Source organism: Protopterus annectens, chromosome 8.part0 (genome assembly GCF_019279795.1).
Source record: "Protopterus annectens isolate FY-2018-M chromosome 8.part0, PAN1.0, whole genome shotgun sequence".
Lineage (NCBI taxonomy): Eukaryota > Metazoa > Chordata > Ceratodontiformes > Protopteridae > Protopterus > Protopterus annectens.
Window position 1 is genome coordinate 199,919,599 of NC_056741.1, and position 20,023 is coordinate 199,939,621.

The window sequence follows — 20,023 nt, forward strand, 5'->3', positions numbered from 1 at the left end:
CATAGAATAAAGTAATACAAGTTAAATAATATAAATTATCTTACTACTATCTACTCATTGTACCATATGTAACTTCACATTGTAAGACTAGAAAACATTTAGTTTAGACTGTCAGGATTAGTGGGCTGCTTATAGAAGGCAATATCTCACTAGGATATATGTGTTAATACATACAAAAATAAACCACTACTTACACCTTCCAGGTATATCTGAAGTAACGGATCCTGATATTCTGCCTTCTTCACATAGTTTTGCAGTAGCAACTGAAAAATGAAGGTAAAGTTACGCCATAATTCACATTATACAATGACTGTCTACTAACATTCAAAAATAAGCACTCTGATTGGTTAGGCCAACCAGTGTACCAATTGTAAATTGAGCATATATCAATGGAAAAAAACGTCCGACCCCCAACTTTCTTCTTTTACTATATGTTACAGAAACTCTGTCTTTTTAATATTTAAAAATAAATAAATAAACTTACAAAAACCAGAGACTTCAAAACAATGGGAGAGACGTGACAGAGAAAAATACAAGGATAATCAGGTACATTATGCTAAACTAGAAAAACGTACCTAATTAACCTTATATTTTCTCTGTCCCATATCTCTCGTATGTTTAAAGTCTCCAGATTTCATTTTTTTAATTAAAAACAAAACAAAAAAGCAATGGAGATCTTGCTCCACTGCTTACTTTACACAGCACTGATGTACTGTGAAAGCATGGGAAGGAAAGTCCAATATGCATGCGCAGTACATTAAGAAAACCCCAGGACACCAAGGAAAATGTGGAATATTAGCATCCTGCCATTATACAAGGACATTATTTAAGAAAAGTAAGTAACTTTGTTTCTTAAATAATGTCATTGCATAATAGCAATAACCTATGGCTGGGTAGGGGTAATGTTGATTTACCCACAGTTGGCTTTGTTTGGTCAATCGGGCTTTGACATTAGAACCAAATCACACCAACTGTGGGTAAATCTTGCATTCCCACACCCAACCATAAGTTACTACTATATTATACAATGACTGGCCATTAAGATTCTAAAACGAACATGCTGATTAGCCAGTCCAACCAGCGTGCCCATTGTAAATCCAAGAATATACTAACAGACAAAGGTCCGGTCACCCGGACTTTTTTCCATTGGTATATTCTTTAATTTTAACTTTTATTTTCCAACAAAAATAAAAACAAAATTTGTAGTCCTGACTCCGGACATATTAGAGAGACACCATGCAGAAAACACAAGGGAAATCAGGTACGCTGTTTAAAACTAAAGACACGTACCTGATTTCCCTTGTATTTCCTCCATTCTGTCTCTCTCCTACCCTAAACTTCCTGAACCTTTTTTTTTTTTAATTAAAAAAAAAAAAAAAAGAAAGGAAAAGTGAAGTAATGGAGATCTTCTTTTCTCCTTTGCTTACTTTCCTGAGCACTGATGTACTGGGTATGCATGGGAATGCAAGTCCCATACGCATGTGCAGTACATCAGCACAAGGAAGCAGTATACCACCTGCTGTGGAAGAACAGTAATGCACCATTATACAAAGATATTATTTAAGAAAAGTAAGTTTTTTTTCCTAAATAATGTCATTGTATAATAGCAATAACCGGCTCCGTGGTTGTGTGTATTGAAATTTACCCATGGTTGACTTTATTTAAACACTCGGGCTTTACCCTCGTGATTAAACCATGCCAACCATGGGTAAGTCTTCAATATACCACACCAACATTGTTGGTTATTGCTATAATATCTACTCATGTATGTTGTATTTTCCACCTTCTCTCTAGATTTGCTATCAAACATAATCTTTCATAAATATGAATGTGCTTTTCAACCTGTGTTGGCTTATGATTCTAAACTGCTGGATAAATCATACCCTGTCTTTTCTGCAGACATGGCTGTAAAACATCTTCTCATATTTTCCAAGGACAATATTATATGATGGTATTCTAGAAAGATAAGCTTACCTTTGCCACTGCCCCTTCTGCACAGTCACCTCTCTGGTAATATATTATTACATTTACTGCTGCGCGCCCCTTAGACTGACAACTGTGTCAATATTGGAAAGTAAAGCAAAACAACTGGTGTGTGAACAGAACTTACAGTTATCTGATTTTCCAGCACAAAGGCAAGTGTGATACCTGCAGCACCACTAATACATCACTTACAAAGATGATGTTTTGTGGTTGAGTTTGTGAATGTCGATATTTGCATGTTTCATTTCAATTCACAACATATATAAATTTCAGAAAAAAGCTACAGATCTTAATTTGCGTATATGCCATGTACCTGAACTTTTCCACATGTACACCTGGGTATGCATAACAGACTGCGTGCATTTAAAGTTTTAGGAAATACATAACAGTATTCAGGAATGCTGCTCAGTTCACATGTTATAGAATTCCCCTCTTGCAATGTCAATCTACCTAAAACAATCTTGCTGTCATGTACAGAGGGCATAAACTCATGTGGGATAATGATTTTTTTACGTAACCTGCTTATTAAAAGGAAATAATACTCTTTATAGCATGATTAACATTTCTCTTTCAGTGTTTTTAAGTATTTAGTGTATTTTTGTTGTCTAGCTTTACATGTGAGATAGTTCCAAATCACTGGAGTTAATTTAGAGAAGGGGCTTTCTAAAGCAATGTTTTTTAATGTGGGGTTTACTAAGGTTATGGATTCAATATAATCATCTCTTGGGGCAACTTTGTTGCCTGATTTTTTTTTTTAGTTAAGATTTAAACAGCCTTCTAATGTGAGAATTTTAAAGATTAGACAGGAGAATAGAAGCCATTTGCATTTACTGAAACTGATCATGTGCACTCTCGTAAACTGTGTGCCTTTGCACTCCAGCAATATAGGATATGACAGTTTGCGAGATGGATGTTGACAGCACTAACCTGCATGCACCCTAGTGCACTAGTTAGTGGGTAGCACTCCTTATCTTAATGTGGCACAACTCTGGACACTGCTCACAGCTCAGTAAACTGCATTATATGCATATTTGCTTTTTTCTGATCACCTACTTACCTACTGAACACCCAGATGCGTAGTTAGATATGCCTGTCTTCTGTGGCCAACTTGCCGTGTTTACCTTTGTGTGGTATGTATGTACTAGTCTTACGTATTGTGTTCTATATGCACTAATCCTAGCCTTATTTTATCTAATCACATCTTCATATAGAACTATTTATAATGAATATATTAGAGTGAATTATAATTGAAAGCTAGTATTGTCTGAGATAAATGTATTTTAATTTTAATTTCCAAGATGTAAGTACATTTTCTTATAGTATTGTAAACAGTTGTTTAGTGACTGAACTAACAATCAGACTTGAATGACAGTGATTTGAATATAACATTTCAAAGTACTGTATTAGGCATATTTCTCTTTTGAACAAATAATTTTACATGGGCAAGCAGCACTCATACTATAAGCAACCATTCCCAGCACGAATGTATTCATTTCCCTGTAACACAGTATATTCTCTGAGTTTATATAAGATTAATATGGTACAGATAATGCAGGACACAGTACCTAATGTGTAAGGATCACCAGACTCAAAAATATTTTAAGAGTTTTAGCTGATAAATTGGATTCTTCAGAAAATGCAGATTGCAGTATAAAGTATTTTGAAAACAGTGCTACAAAAGATTTATGTTTTAAAGCATTGCCATTAATACTATTAGAGCTTATACAGATAATGGCATAAACAGGCTGTTAACTTGAACATAATGTTGCAGTAAAATTTTGGTCTCAGCAGAAGGATTTTTGTTTTAATTTTATTTTACTTGTTCAGATTTAAGTAATACACATCATTAACTACAACTATATATCAAGGTTTTATTAAAGTACAAACATTAGAGGCAAACTCACTCTGTGATGCAAATGTCTTTCTGATATCGAATCTCTATTACAATTAACATACATTCTATGTAAAGGAGGTAAACATGACAGATTTGTACCTGATTAATGGAATCCATATCTGGAGCAGCACCTGACAACATCTTTACTTCAATGATGCACATGTTGGTAACATTTCGATCTCCAATGTAGCTGCAGTGATAGCAGATGGAATACGTCACCCAAAGATAAGTTAATTTTGTAAACATAGAGTAAAACTCACCATATCATATCAACTCACAATTTCATATTTTCAGTCTGTGCATCCACATAACAAACAAAACCACAATTTTTCATTGAGTTCAAAACAAGTTTGGAAAGTTATTAACATGTAACATCTAAAATGGAAATCAATCATATTCTTTGAGATTTGAGACCCATGAACAGAACCCATATCAGACAGTAAAAAGAGGACCAAGTCCAACACAAAAAGGCAAGAAAAAAAAACATATTTTAAAATGTTAATTCTGATGCATGGATACCAGAATGTTGTGAAAGAGCACCTACCTATATCAGTCACATTCTATGTTCCCTGCAAACAGAGTCAATAAAGGAAAGATTTGATAATAAGTTAGAAGTACAAATTCTTTCACATGTGTGGGATGATATAATACATGCAGTTTATAAAGTAGCTAATCCTTTTTAGAGCAGTCAAAAATTGTAATGCCTTATTGACAGCCCCTAGATGGCAGTTTTGCTTATGCTTAATTAATTAATTAATTAATTAATTAATCAATCAATCAATTAAATTAAATTAATGTATTCTTGTATGAATGCTTTAGATATTTATTAACCAGGAAAGAAATCTGGTTTATGGACACCTTTGCAGCCACAACCCATTCAGACTACACCTGGAAATGAATGACTGAAATCTTTCCCTGATGCTTGTCTACATTTCTTGAAGTAGTATTGACAAATACGGACCGCGCGCGCGCGCGCACGCACACACACACACACACACACACACACACACGTATATATATATATATATATATATATATATATATATATATATATATATATATATATATATATATATATATATATATATATATATATATATATATATATATATATATATACCATACATATACATATAACTGTGTGTGTGTGTGTGTGTGTGTGTGTGTATAAATAACAGAAATTTGAGTTGCAGTCTTTATATTGTTCAGAAACTGCATGCTAACAACACCTTTTACTCTAGCAACCTTCTAAGTTTATAATAGCAATATTTCAAATGTGTCTCTATGTTTGGGCTAGGTCCAGATTTCGGGTGCTAATACATTGACAGATATAGTCAGAAGCATGAAACTTTTCATACTGGGCATTAGCAGAAAAAACAGTATTTTATGAGGAGCATGTTAATATCTAATGACACATTTATTTTTATGCGTTTTTGAGTTACGTTTCTTAATATAGAAAATTCTATGGTGTAGCACATTTTGTGTAACTCAACCAAATAGAGTGAAACTGGTTTAATTGCTGTTGTTTCTATTGTTGAGAGGTACTGGCACTTTCCCCTGTACATAAAATAGCATAGGGTTTAGACTTATTTGAATGTGATATTCTTCTGTTAAGCTACCCCAATTCTATAAATCAACTAGTATAGTGAACCAGGTTATATTTGCTATAACTTTACAAAAGCTTCAAAATTGCTTTATGATGGTATGACTGGTTCTCCACATATTTACTCAGTTCTTGTACATTGTGAATACCTTTCATTAAGCCCAGTTGTTCAAAAACCAAATAGTAATTTGCCTTTCTAATGTAGTTCTAACATTTGAAAGTAGATGTTATATATTTTTTATTATTTGCAATCATTTGTCAGCAACTTTTTAGTTAACTTTTTAGCAATCTTTTTAGTGCCTTTCAACCCCAATGTTTTAAAAGTATTTTAACACAATATTACATTCCACACTTGTGCTTAGTTTACATTTGTGACACTTTATTTTAAATACTGAGTTCTCTAACCATCATATTAATTACTTTGATGTACAGTGTCTTCATTTTCTAATTTCATGGAATCAGTTCTTTCTATTTAATAATACCTACAAACATTTTGTTTTAATGTTCATCTTAATAATGTACAAATTCTTTGAAACATTTTTCTTTTCAGGCAACAGGCAGTCCTATGGCAGTACAAGCTATCATCTCACCTACCCATCACATTAGGAGTCCCCCAGGACTTGATACTAGAACCCCTTCTTTTCTCCATCTTTATCAACAACCTTCATTCAATCATCCCAGATGCTACCTGCATTCAATATGCGGATGACTCCACCTTGATTTGTTCTGATACTGCACCAGCTACTTTATTCACATTAACCCAAAATACTTTCAATACAGTGGAAAAACGGTTCTTCAATCAACATATAATCCTAAACCCCAAAAGAACTAAGTTGCTCCTCTTCTCTCCAACACTCAGGACCCCCCTGCCATCCTTCAACATAACTTCTAACAATGGCACTATCATCTCCCCAGAAGCCCAAACTAAAGTACTGGGTGTCATAGTTGATAACAACCTGAAGACTGATGCACATATCAGTCAAACTATTAAAACTATTAATAAAAAACTTGTCTCTCTTTACAGAATCAAACCTTTCTTTATCCCACTTGCTAGAACTGCAATTGTCCTTTCCCATCTACTATCAACTCTTCTCTACACCTCACCTCTATTCTCCAACTTAAACAAAACAGATCTTAATAAACTATCATCCTGCTATAACCACATTGCCAGATTTGCTACTGGCACAGCCTACCGGACACACCACTGTCACAACCTAAATCGCCTAGGATGGCTTGAACTGCCCAGCCTACTCCAATTCAACCAGCTAATAGTGGCACATAAAGTCCTTTACCAACCAGAAAATACACCAGCACTAAAAAAATATTATCAGCCCCTACACTAGCACCTGGCCACTGCGATCACCCACTAGACTCCTAGTTCAAACATAGAAATCCAACTACTCAGCTGGGGACTCTGTTTGCCAACTCTGTTGAAAAAACATCGAACAGACTCCCAGCTGACTTGACCCTAGAACCTTCACTAACTTGATTCAAAAACAAACTCAAGAAATTCTTCAAAACTCATTGGTAAACTAGCATTTACTAAATGTTCAATGTGTATTATCATCTTGGAGCTTTTCTCCCCGGGCCTCCACTGAAAATGGACATACATCCAGTCGGACTATCCCAGTCGACAAATGTAAAATAAAAAGTAAATAAATAAGTAAATTTACACACATTTATTAAATGATTTTTTCTTCCTTAGCTTTCAGATAATCATCAAATGCTAGTCACTTCTTTGTATGTGCTGTTCTCTGTCTAGTACATTTGGTTTGAATTTCATAAGCTGTATTATGGCTTACCTTTTTATCACCATTTAGACATTATGCTTCATTTTCATTTGCTGCTTGATTGCATTTTATCTTTCCACACTCACTCCTTGTCCATTAATTGTGTACACGTAATTTCAATCACTCTGCACACATTAACAACTAAACTTGGTATACTATACATTTTCATGCTCTTCATGTATTCCATTCACATTAAAGAAAAATCAATTTCCAGAACCACATAATCCAGTTTTATACAAATTTTTTGTCAGAAGAAGATAACTTCTCTTAGCTGTAAACACTTATTGGTAAATATACAAAACAATCTAATTCATTTTGAATTGTAAATTAAATTTTGTGCTACAAAATCTAGGAAAAAATGGGCAAAATCTCTTTGTGGCAGCAGCAACGGTTAATTACTTTACAATTTTACCAATCTGTAAACAAATATATATATATATATATATATATATATATATATATATATATATATATATCTACACACACACACACACACACACACACATATATATATATATATATATATATATATATATATATATATATATATATATATATGGAGAGAGATATGGATCTACTGTGTTTGTTCGAATTTCATTTGGTCAAACATTATTTCAGGCAGCCCACTTCACTGAAAGCTCATTTGATTTAAAGCTCATTTGGTCAAATTTAATTTGGTCAAAAATGATATATAGCCCCTGCCCCACAGCAGTGTGACCCTGTAGTGAGAATATTAAGTAAGGTGGGGTGGGGGGCACAGCCCCCACATTGGGGCGGTGTGGGGTGCATAGCCCCCTACATAATTGTAGTGTATCCGCTGTTATATAAAGGTTTATCCATTAAAAACAGATATATATATATATATATATATATATATATATATATATATATATATATATATATATATGTTCGGTAAAAACTATTTTCAAAATGTGGGGGGGCTACGTCCACCACACCCCCTAATGTAAGGTGCTTTGCCCCCCACACCCCCCTTACTTAATATTCTCAATCCAGGATCACACTGCAGTGGGGCAGGGGCTATATTTTTGCCTGGATCCCTTCCACAACAGGCAGCTAATCCAAACTACCAGTTGTTGCCTGTACAGCAAGTCATTGATGGATGTTATTCAAGGAAGTGAATCTGTTCTACAGTTTTCCTGTGCTCTTGTGAGTTGTACCCTTGAGCAGCACTGCAAACTGTCTTGCCTATTCTGTGTGTTCTTTCTGTTTTGGTTCTTCTTATCATGCTGTTTACTACTTCTAGAAGGGCTACTGTTGTTTTAGCACACTGAAGGTTCTTCTGTGTGTGAACTGTCTGCAGCAACCATGCACACAGAAGTTGACCCAGTTCCATGTTATGCATTTCCAGTAATTCTGTCTGATTTTTTCACTGTATGTTGGCATAGACAGAAGCCCTCTCAGCTTCTGTAGTCTATTACTCACAGCAGTGAGGGCTCTCACATAATGTTGACTATGTCTTTTATTGCACTGAAAAAAAGCTGCATATTGCAGCTGCAAAGGTAAGTAGATGCTGGATACGGCAGTGTGGATGGTACAGGACTGTCCTAAATTATCAAAAGTATAAAGGAAACTGAAATACAGTGTGTTTATATGTATGCATCCACATTGTTCAGTTGTGTTTGTATGTCTGCATGCTTGTGTGTCTGTGAGTGTGTGTGTGTGTGTGTGTGTGTGTGTGTGTGTGTGTGTGTGTGTGTGCATATATATATATATATATATATATATATATATATATATATATATATATATATATATATATATATATATATATATATATATATATATATATATATATATATATATATATATATAAGTTTACTATGGTATGGTCGAACTGAAACCCATCGAATGATGGGATCATCGACCCACGTCCATGAAAATTTCGACATTGTCAAAATACAACTCGACTTCGACATCGAAACGGGCTTTAACATGTGTCAAGATAGGGGCAAGATTCATACTTTGACAATGTTGGGTTCGACATTGTTGCCATTCAGCCTTTAGACTTCGACTGAAGTAGGTTCGACCGAATCCACTTTGACCTTACCATAGCAAACCAATATATATATATATATATGTATATGACACAGATGGCAGAAAAACATGTCCGAAGTAAGGATTACTTAATTGTATGTTTGTGCACACATGGGCAAACTAATAAAGAGATTGTTGGGAATTCTGGTATCACTTGCTTGCTTGTCCATACATGGGCAAATGACTGAAGGGTTTGTTGGGGGAAATCATTCATTTGTGCTTGTGCCTATGTGGAAAAACTACTGAAGAGATTGTTGAGGGGCACTTATTAATTTTGATGTTAGTGAAATACTTATGCATACATGAGCAATCTACTGAAGGGATCAATTGGAGAATTGATTAATTTTGGCGTGGGTTGAGTGTTTGTGCATACATGCACAAACCACTGGGGAGGTTGTTGGGGGAAGTGTTTCATTTTGGTATTTGTGCATAAATGGACAAACTACTGAAAAGATCTTTGAGGAAAATGATACATTTGGCGTCATTTGAGTACTTCTACATACAAGGACAAGCTACTGATAGGATGTTTGGGGGAAATTATTCATGTTACTATCATTTGACTGCTGCTTGTGTATAGGTGAACAGACTGCCTAAGGGGTTATTAGTGGAAATGTTCATTTTGGTGTTTGTTCAGTCTTGGACAAACTACTTAAGGAATCTCTGGGAAAGTTTTCATTTTGGTGTCATCTGAGTGTGTGTGTGTATACATGGACAAACTGCTGAAGCTGACATGGGGAAATTATTCATTTTGATGTCAGTGAAATGCTTGTGCATACATGAGCAAGCTACTGAATTTATCATTATGGGACAGGTTTCATTTTGTTGCTTATGCATGCATGGACAAATACCGATGGAATGTTTGGGGGAATGATTCATTTTGGTGTCATTTGAGTGCTTCGACTTACATGTACAAACTACTGAAGGGATCTCAGAGGAAAATGATTTATTTTACTGTTATTTGAGAGCTTTTGCATGCATACCTGTACAAACTACTGAAGAGATTTTTGAAGAAAAGATTCATTTTAGTGCTATTTGACTGCTTGTCCATACATGGACAAACCACTGAAGTTATCACTGGAGTAAATTATTCATTTGGTGTCAGTGAAATGCGTGTTCATACATGGGCAATCTACTGAGGGGGGTCATTGGGGGAAATTTAAATTTTAATGTCAGTGAAAGTGCTTATGCATACATGGGCATTCTACTGAAGGGGTCATTGCAGGAAATGTTTCATTTTTATGATTGTACATACAGAGACAAACTAATTAATTGATTTTTTGGGGGAAATTATTTATTCTGGTATTATCTGAGTGTTTATGCATACATAGACCCACTAGTGAAAAGGGTCGTTCAAGGAAATGATTAATTTTAGTGTTATTTCAGTGCTTGTGAATATATGGACAAACTACTGAAGGGGTTGTTGAGAAAATTATTCATTTTGGTGCTTCTGCATACATGGACAAACTACTGAAGGGATCTTTGTTGAAAAAGATACACTTTGGTGTCATCTGAGTGCTTGTGTACATACACGGACAAACTACTGAAGGGTCATGGAGGAGATGATTCATTCTGGTGTCATTTGAGTTCCTGTTCATAGACAGACATACTACTGAAGGAATTGTTGGTGGAAATTAATATTTTTTTATGTCAGAGATGCTTGCTGTTCATATATGGGCAAAGTACTGAAGGTATCACTGGGCTAAATACTTAATCTTGGTATCAGTGAAGGTGATTGTGCATACATGGACAAGCTACTGAAGGGATCATTGGGGGGACTGTTTCATTTTGGTATCATTTAAGTGCTTATGTATACATGAGCAAATGACTGAAGGGGACGTTGCAGGAAATCTTTCTTTTGTGCTTGTGCATACATAGACAAACTACTGAAGGGATTTTTAAGGGGAATCTACTAATTTCAATGTTAGTAAAATACTTGTGCGTACATGGGCAATCCACCAAATGGAACAATGGGAGAAGTGACTAATTTTGGTATGATATGAGTGCTTGTGCATTCATGGAGAAACTGATGAAGGGGTTGTTAGATGAAGTGTTTCATGTTTGTTTTTGTGCATACGTGGACAAACTACTGAAAATATCTTTGAGGAATATTATTCATTTTGCTGTCATCTGAGTACTTTTGCATACATGGATAACTTACTGAAGGGATCTTTGGGAAAATAATTCATTTTAATGTTTGAGTGTTTATGCATACATGGACAAACTAATGAAAGGATCTTTGGGGGGCATTATTTATTTTTATTTCAGTGAAATTCTTGTCATGTTTACAGGTGATCATCAGGACATTTAGAGAAAGAAAGAAAACAATGCAAAACCAAGCATAATTTTAAATATATATTCTTTTTGATTTTAAAACAAAGGTATACTAACTCCTTCCACTATGACAACAAATATATCAACAAAGATTAAACCCTTTGGCAATCAGGCCAATTGAAATCTGAATGTTTTTGCATCCCTAATGTGGGGTCGACCACTCCCACCCTCTAAATTATACTACTAGTCTCTTTGGTCATTGAAAAAAGTAGTAAATGTTTATGTCTCTCATGAAAACTGAATCAAAGTGGATCTCAACCTCTTAATGCAAGAAATCTGTACAAAGCATAAAATAATGGGGTCAAAGGACAAAAAATACTGACAGGTTTTAAATATTGCTCTTCTAAAGTTTAAACTTTGAAAGTTGCTAGACTAACAAGATTTGCATTAGTCTGCATTCTCTGAAGAAAATGAAGTCCAAAATGCAAATGTATGTCATTTGCCATAAAACCACAAATTTTATGAGGTGAAAATCTGAACATTCTTCAAAACTCTGGCCATTTGAGAGATATGGTCAGGGGCAAGGGCAAACTATTCAGCACATGGCGCTTAATACTCTGAAAGTCTGTTTGTTGCTTAGGTGGTGTAAGGTGAAAAATCAATAAAAATGGCTTTGCCTAATCAAAAATGAGGGACTTGTACTTTTTATTCTTAATAGGCTTTGAGGTCTCCATTAGAGTACCTTGAAATAATCATGTTTACTGCAGATTTGCAAAATAAATTGTGCTGCCCAAAATATTATACTGTATGTCTGAACCAGAGATTGGTATAGGGCTTTGGAAACCTTTTGTCTTCCTTTGGAGTTTAAGCAGTTGAAGAGGATCATAAATCAGATAGGTATATGTAAAACAGTAAACAAATATTTGTTGGATTTAATATTTAGGATTGTTACTGTTTTTTATATAAAATGTGCATTATAGTTAAGGTAAGGCTAGTTTAGCTCAGACACTTCCTTTAGCATGAGAATTGGATATATAGCTATCATGATTTGTTTTGCCCAGTAACAAGATAATTGTGTGTGTGTGTGTGTGTGTGTGTGTGTGTGTGTGTGTGTGTGTGTGTGTGTGTGTGTGTGTGTGTAAGTTCATAGGTAAGTACTAGACTCTCTGCCCTTGTGGACAACTTTAAGCCTAGTCATATTTCTCAACCCAGTAGTAAGAATCAACCCTGAACCTTGTACACATGAAATAACCTCAGTAAAACTCACATTCTCAGAAGCAATTTAATCCAACTGACTATTTTTTCTTTTTTTTCCCCAGTATTTTTTTTATTACTTTTGTTCTTTACTTGCTTACACTTTGCATGTTTGGGGGTCATTTTATATCTGAAATAGAGAGTTCAGAAGTACAGCCTATATTGTCTAGTAGAGCACACCAGTGCTGCTAAACAATAAACACAGCCAGTATACCCAGCATGAATGTTTATTATTTTATTATGCAACTGGCCATGTTGTTAAGAGGCAATAAACTGCAGATTGTCCCTTTTTAATTTCTCCAAGTCATTTGGGCTTCTAATACCATGATGGGAATGGACCCCATTCCTAAGTCAAAGTATGATTAAAGTTCAAGAAATTATTGTTTCAATCTCTGATGTTAGCCAGAAGTGTTCTTCTCAGCATCCGTAATGTGTCCAGTAATGACTCCAACAATTTGTATGGAGTTTATCTTCTGTCTGGAAATTCTAGGCCTCTTGCATAATAGTAACAATTCATAATTTCTTTTTTATCCTCAATAGTCCACTCTGTCATCTGTATGGCTCTTTTTTGTAATTTTTGTGGACTACTTCCTTTTACAACAGGAAGGCCATCCTCCCCCTAGGCCTGCCCTAGCTCCATGGTAGGAATGTTTCCATGTCTTGAGGATTCTACACTGTCATTTTTCCCAGTCCTGGCACCAGTGTGCCTACCAGGATTGGGCAGTTTTGAATCCTGGGTCTTGTGCACCCAGCTATCCTTTTTATTTTTTAACCTACCCGTCAATGAAATATGCCATATAAAATACTGTCTATATAGTAGTGTCATCTTGGTGAGATGGTGTGAAAAACAGGGTTCACCTCATAAGGTACTCACCAAGACTTGAGCATGAATTCAATTTCAGCAATACTACCCTCCTTTGCTTTCTGACCTATCATCTCTCCATTTGGACCCCTCATCTCTCCATTCAGTTCCTTCCCCTCTTCTCTTCCATTGCTGTTTAGGTGATCCAGTGTTAACTGATCTAGCACTGGCTATTAAAATATTATGTTGCAAAGAGCTATCAATATGATGTAAACTTCAAGTGCAAATGGCACTTGGATGAAGTAAGGTGGATTATAAGCTGCAACTACTGTTTGCATGAAAAGGACATAAAGTAGCATTACTACTACTGTTATTATTATTATATGTATTTGTTTGTTTGTTTTAATCTGCATTTTCAATCCAGATCCTGTGGGTAATGATGAATATGGGTGCTGTCTGTAAATTAAATGACTGACTCCGCTGCTTCTTGCTGTAAATCTTACTTTACAAGACTAAAGAGCATTTGGGTGAAGCAAGCCGGAATACAGGTTATGGCTACTGTTTGTATGAGACAAAAGTAAATTATAGCAATCATGTTTGTTTGTTTGTTGGTTTGTTCATCTTGTAGCCTGACAGAGTCAAACCAGATACTATACGTAGGTAATAGGTATGGCAGCTGTATGTGGATGAAATGACTAGCCCTCCTGTTCCCTGCTCATACCACTCAACCTCTTAGTGCAAGAAATCTGGACAAAGCCTGACATACTGGGGGGAAAAAGGCCCAAAAATAGGGACATGTTTTAAATATTATTCTTATATACTTAGAAAGTTGCTGGAATAACAGAATTTGTGTTAGCATGCATTTTCCGAAGGGTATGAAGTCTGAAACTCAAATTCATATCATTATTTAGTGACATTAATACTCAGATCATCTCACTGATTTGTCAAAAAAAAAAAAATTTATGAGGAACAGACCAAAAATATGAAGCAAAAATCTGGACATTCTGCAAAAATATGTATAGTGCACAGGTATGTCTCTGCTCTAATTCTAACTTGGCAGGACTAATGTGTACTTTGGTGAATCTAGCTGGAATACAAGCTATGATGACTTTTTTTGTGAACAAAATATATTAATATAAGTTTTTTTTTTTTATCCTAGTAGGGTGCAACCAGATACTGTGGGAAGGCTACAGGTATGGGGGCTTATCTGTAGATGAAATGACTGGACCTGCTATTTGCTATTGTAATTCAGGCTTTGCAGGACTAAGGTGCATTTGGATGAGGAAAGACAGAATACAAGCTGTTTTTATGATTTATGTGAAAATATACATTACTAAAATTCTTCTTTTTTTTTTTTACCTTTGAGATCCATACCAGGTACTTTAAATAAGCCATGGGTATAGAGGGCTGTTTGTCAATAAAATGTTTGGCCTTGCTGTTTTGTTTTTGTAATTCTGGCTTTGCAGGACTAAGGTGTAGTTGCATGAAGTAAGATAGCATACAAGCTATGACTGTTGTTTCTTTATAACCAAAACACATGACTGTAATAATTTTTTATCCTGGCAGGGAGAAAACAGATACTGTAGAAGACAGGGAGTATGGGGGCTGTCTATGGGTGAAATGGCTGGCCTTGTTATTTGCTGTTGTAATTCTGGTTTGCTACTATGGTACATTTGGTTGAAGCAAGTTGGAATACAATATGTGGCTACTGTTCATATACAAAAATACATGAACAGGGTCAAAGCAAATACTTTGGGTGGACCATGGCTATGGATGTTCTTTGCAGATAACATGATTGGACTTGCTGTTTTGTTGTTTTAATTCTAGTTTTGAATGTCTGATTGTCTGATGCATATTTGTGTGAAGCAAGATGGAACACAAGTTGTGACCCTTGTTTATCTGAAAGATACATTTGAAACCATTATTTTTTTCTTCTTTTGTAACCTGGCCAGGTCAAATTCTATATTGTAAACAGGCAATAGGGATAAAGACTGTATGTGGTTCTAATGACTGACACTGCTGTTCACTGTTGCAATTCTAACTTTGCAAGACTAATGTGCGTTTGGGTAAAGAAATTTGGAATACGAGTTGTTTCTTCAAAGCAAAACTATATTAATGTAACAGCCATTATTATTTTTTATCCTGGCAGGGTCAAACAAGATCAGAGTACAGCTATGACACATTCCATGGCTGTGCATGTAATTACCTGGGTCTACAGAGGGGCCACATGTGTGGCACAGTCATAATGATAGCTCTCCAGGCATCAGACACAAACTTGTGAATATGCTGTGTTTAACAGTATAAGAAGAGAGTTTGATAGTGTACTGCAGTGAATGTAATATGGCATATTGTCTGGTCTCATGGAAACATTAATTTAAGCCTTTGACAAGGATTCTAAAAGTTATTCCAAGGTGATTTTAATGTTAAGCAACATTTTCAGGTACAATGAAGCAACAATGTGGGTGGACTGTGGAAAATTAGCTTTAAATGTGTTTCCTTTTGCTTTGCTTATGACCTTGGTATTAAAATGTGTGTCATACCCGCGGTGCTGGTGCTGCGAAAGCGTTGTCGCCTCACAGTAAGACACTGTCCGGTTCGATTCTCAGCTAGAGCGTCTTCGGCGTGGAGACATGCGTGAATGGGCATACCTTCGTTGAAGGTTGCGCATCAGGCCTGGCAAGCCGGTACGTAAAAATCAACTGCCAATCATTAGCGGACCGGAGTTCCGCTGTGGCGACCCCTAACCGGGAAAAACTGAAAGACACAAACAAACAAACATTAAAATGTGTGTCATCATGGGTGAGCACAGTGCCTTGTTAGCCATTATTCCTTAATTTCTGGTCATCACTGAAGAAAGATTTGTAGTTTCCTTTGGTATGTGAGGTGATGGTATACTCACACTCTGTGTTTTCTATCTTTACTTTTAGGTAAATGTCTAGCATGTTTCAGCGTGGCCTTACAATAGGATGATGGAGATTTCTTACAACTTTTCATTATTTTTCTTACTTTGATATACAGTTTTAACACTAAAATTCCACCACAGAGGGGCCTTCCTGAATGTCAATACATTTAGGGCAAATGGGTACAGACTTTTCTGTACAGAGGTTTAGGTGATGGTTAAAGACCAGCATAAATCAGTATCCCTCTCAGCTAGGTCTGTTTATGAGAGATTATTGGAAATTTTGTCTGTGTCTTCTACAGTCTGAAGTTGGTTTGCTCTGGATAATTCCATAAACATAATCTCATTTGGTGGTGGGGTGGCATCTCTAAGCCTACCAGAGAAGGTGACTCATTTGTGATCAGATTTATCAAGGGATAAGGAGAAGTGGGGTAGGGTACAAGAGGTGGCTAGGTTGATACTGACCTGCTTAAGGATATTAGAGCCTCTTTCAGGTACATTTACAATTTTCTCTTGTGCATTTGGAATTCAACAAAGTCTGGAGAGATTTTGAGCCTATATATTTTTAGAGGAATAAGTGTGTTAATCTATACCTGGGTAATTAACGTCCTAATAGCAAGATCCTATTTGGCTTAATATTTGATGCCACAATTACATAAAGTTAAATTTCATGATATCTGAAGGACACTGTTAGGTACCTGTAGTTATCAATGAATCACTAGTTGGATTAGTGAAGAGTGATTTGGAGCTCCAGGATTATATTTAATTCAATGTGAGATGATGATGTTTTTAACAATTACAATTACTACTCCAGTAGCATCCAAAAGACATGACAGGCACACAGCTCTCAACCTCTTAGCACAAAAAATCTGGAAAAAGCCAAAATTAATGGGGGGACAAAGTCCCCCAGCATAGGGATGCATTTTAAAAATTATTCTTCTAAGCTTAGAAAGTTGCTAGAATAAAAGGTCTTGTGTTACCATGCATTTTCTGATGGATATGACATCTAAAACTCAAATGACTGTCATTATTGAGTGAATTCAGTCCGCACTGGTATGACACAAAAATCCAGAATATCACAAATATTATGATGAACAGACCAAAAATATAAGGCAAAAATCCGGACATTCTGTGAAGATCTGGACAGTTGAGAGGTATGGACAGGCACTAAACCCTGATATAGAGGGAATGTTATTACACTGAAACCATATGTCAGTAGCTAGAGAAATATGAATGTGTCTGGATTGCAGGAAGGCTTAAACTTGGCATTTTTTATTTAGACTTGGCATTCAGTTATGATGCCATGATATTGTTTGAATTTGAGTTTGATATTGCTATGTTGAAACATCTAATAGGAAAAGACTACCTAAAAAGGTACTATGGAAACTACAAAGGCTTTATTCAATATGTGGAAAACCTGGTATGAGAGGTGTGAACCATCTGTACTGAAATTAAGTCTTCTCAGCTATCTGATTACAGGTTGACATACACTAAAACCCCCGAATCACCTTAGAATGCACAGTAATGTCTATCTTGTCTCTTTGCATGTTCGTCTAGGTAGAATAGAGCTCCTCAGGACATTCACTCCAACACTGGCCACTATTACATCATAGTCATCTGGTTTAGGGACTTTACTGCCCTTGTGACATCAGTGGTCCTGGCACCAGACAAGCATATTACAGTCAGCCGGTACATGTCCAGTCTGCTGACTGCAGAGTATTAATGCCTAATTCCAGACATATCAATGTTTAAAACATCTCCTTGTGGAAGCAGACTTAGTGGCCTGATTCCTGATGACTCCCAGATGACCCATCGGGCTATGTGTTAGTGGAGAGGGAGTAGGAGTTGACCTGTATGCTGGAAGCTGGGTTCTTTTAAAATGTCCTCTACAAGGTTTTGTAAATTTTCCATTATACAACAGAAAAGTCACTGGGCATTGGGTACAATAGCTAGAGTCTACAAAAGCAGAGTAGATATCAGTGTAACATTATCTTCTACCTTCTGCAGATGGAGACTGATGTCTTAAGTCTGAAGCATTGGATACTGCTGATAAGTGGACTAAGCAAGGTATGTTTTTTTTTCCTCCACAGATCCATTAATCTGTATAATCTTTTACTGCTTTCCCATTTTGTGTACTACTTGATGTGACAGCAGCAGTGTTTCCCCTATTTGATTTATGCCTTTGCTATTAAGAGAAAGGAGAACCTGGAGGCATCCATGGACCTCACTGGATGCAGCACTGTTCATGGAAGCTAGAATGTAGCACTGTATTGCTACTCTGGAACTACTGACAGGGTATCTCTGATAGCAAGACACTTCCACTGGGCTTAATTTATGACCACTACTGTTTGCTTGCTGTCATATTTGAACCCTTATGGTGCCACACAGAATGTCATGATATTGCCATATGGGATTTTTTTGTCACTGACTTTTGTGAGCTGTGACAGCATTTACTATTGTATTGGTATCCAGTTTCCAGTTCCTTTAGAGTAGTTACTTATTTACTAACAAAGTTAATTTGTCTTTCAGGTATGCAAAGCTTCCAGAGATCTGCCATAGTTACTTATCTGCTAACAAAGTTAATTTGTGTTTCAGTCATGCAAAGCTTCCAGAGATCTGCCGTTTAGATCTCTGTCACATCTGTGGCTTTTTCATTTGATTTTTATTTGCTGCCTAACTCAGTCTACCTCTCTATTCCAAAACGAACTGGCAATTTATCAAATTTATAGAGTTTTGGCATTTTACAATGTATTTACTCATTTTTCATGCTGTTTTATTTTTGTCCTTGGATTCAAGTGTCATTATTGCAGGCCTTAGCTACTATAAATATTCTTTTCTAACTAAGAATATACTAACTTAGATTTTTTTTAAGTGTTCTTATTTTTATATTGTTGCAAATTTTTCATCTGAATTTCAGTTATTGATTGTATTGTTCAAAACTTTACTTTTGGCTTCCCTTGGTATCCTTTTTTTGTATTATAATTGCTTACTATTTGCCTTGACATCTTTTGTTTTTTTTTCCCAACCACCTTCTCATGTCATTGTCACTTGCATAATGCTAGGAATAAAGAAGAAACATTGGTTTGGCATTCATGAAAATTGCTAACTATGAGCATGGCTAAATTCTAGTTGTGATTAGCAAAAACTGTGAGCAAAGCATGTTGCTGAGCCTTAGGATAGGGTGGTATAATACCCATAGTTCCCTTTTGCAATGGTGAGGCAGGTAATGATGGTGTTTTCTGCACCTTCAGTCACCATGGATGTTGTATGATAGTGCTTTACTTCACTGTTTGTGCTCAGTGGGTTGTGTATGGACATTACAGCTCATAATTAGACATAGCACAGAAACTGCCCTTGCTAGAGTATTGAAGAACCTCATAGTGAGATATAAATGATGTTATTCCATCTTGGTCTTCCTAGATCTCTCCTCTCCATTTAAAATGGTTGACCATGAATAAGTGCCTGACTTGGT

At 35.8% G+C, this 20,023-nt stretch overlaps 1 protein-coding gene across 1 annotated transcript in view; it reads right to left on the bottom strand.

The window, feature by feature from the left end:
- LOC122808699 (alpha-2-macroglobulin-like protein 1) overlaps positions 1–20,023 on the bottom strand; it is a 1,234,219-nt gene that overhangs the window by 49,149 nt on the left and 1,165,047 nt on the right. Inside the window, exons 32-33 of the mRNA XM_044079685.1 lie at positions 3,977–4,067; positions 195–263 (exon numbers count right to left, since the gene is read on the bottom strand). Of these exons, the coding sequence (XP_043935620.1) occupies positions 195–263; positions 3,977–4,067 (160 nt within the window). The remainder of the gene's footprint in view (positions 1–194; positions 264–3,976; positions 4,068–20,023) is intronic.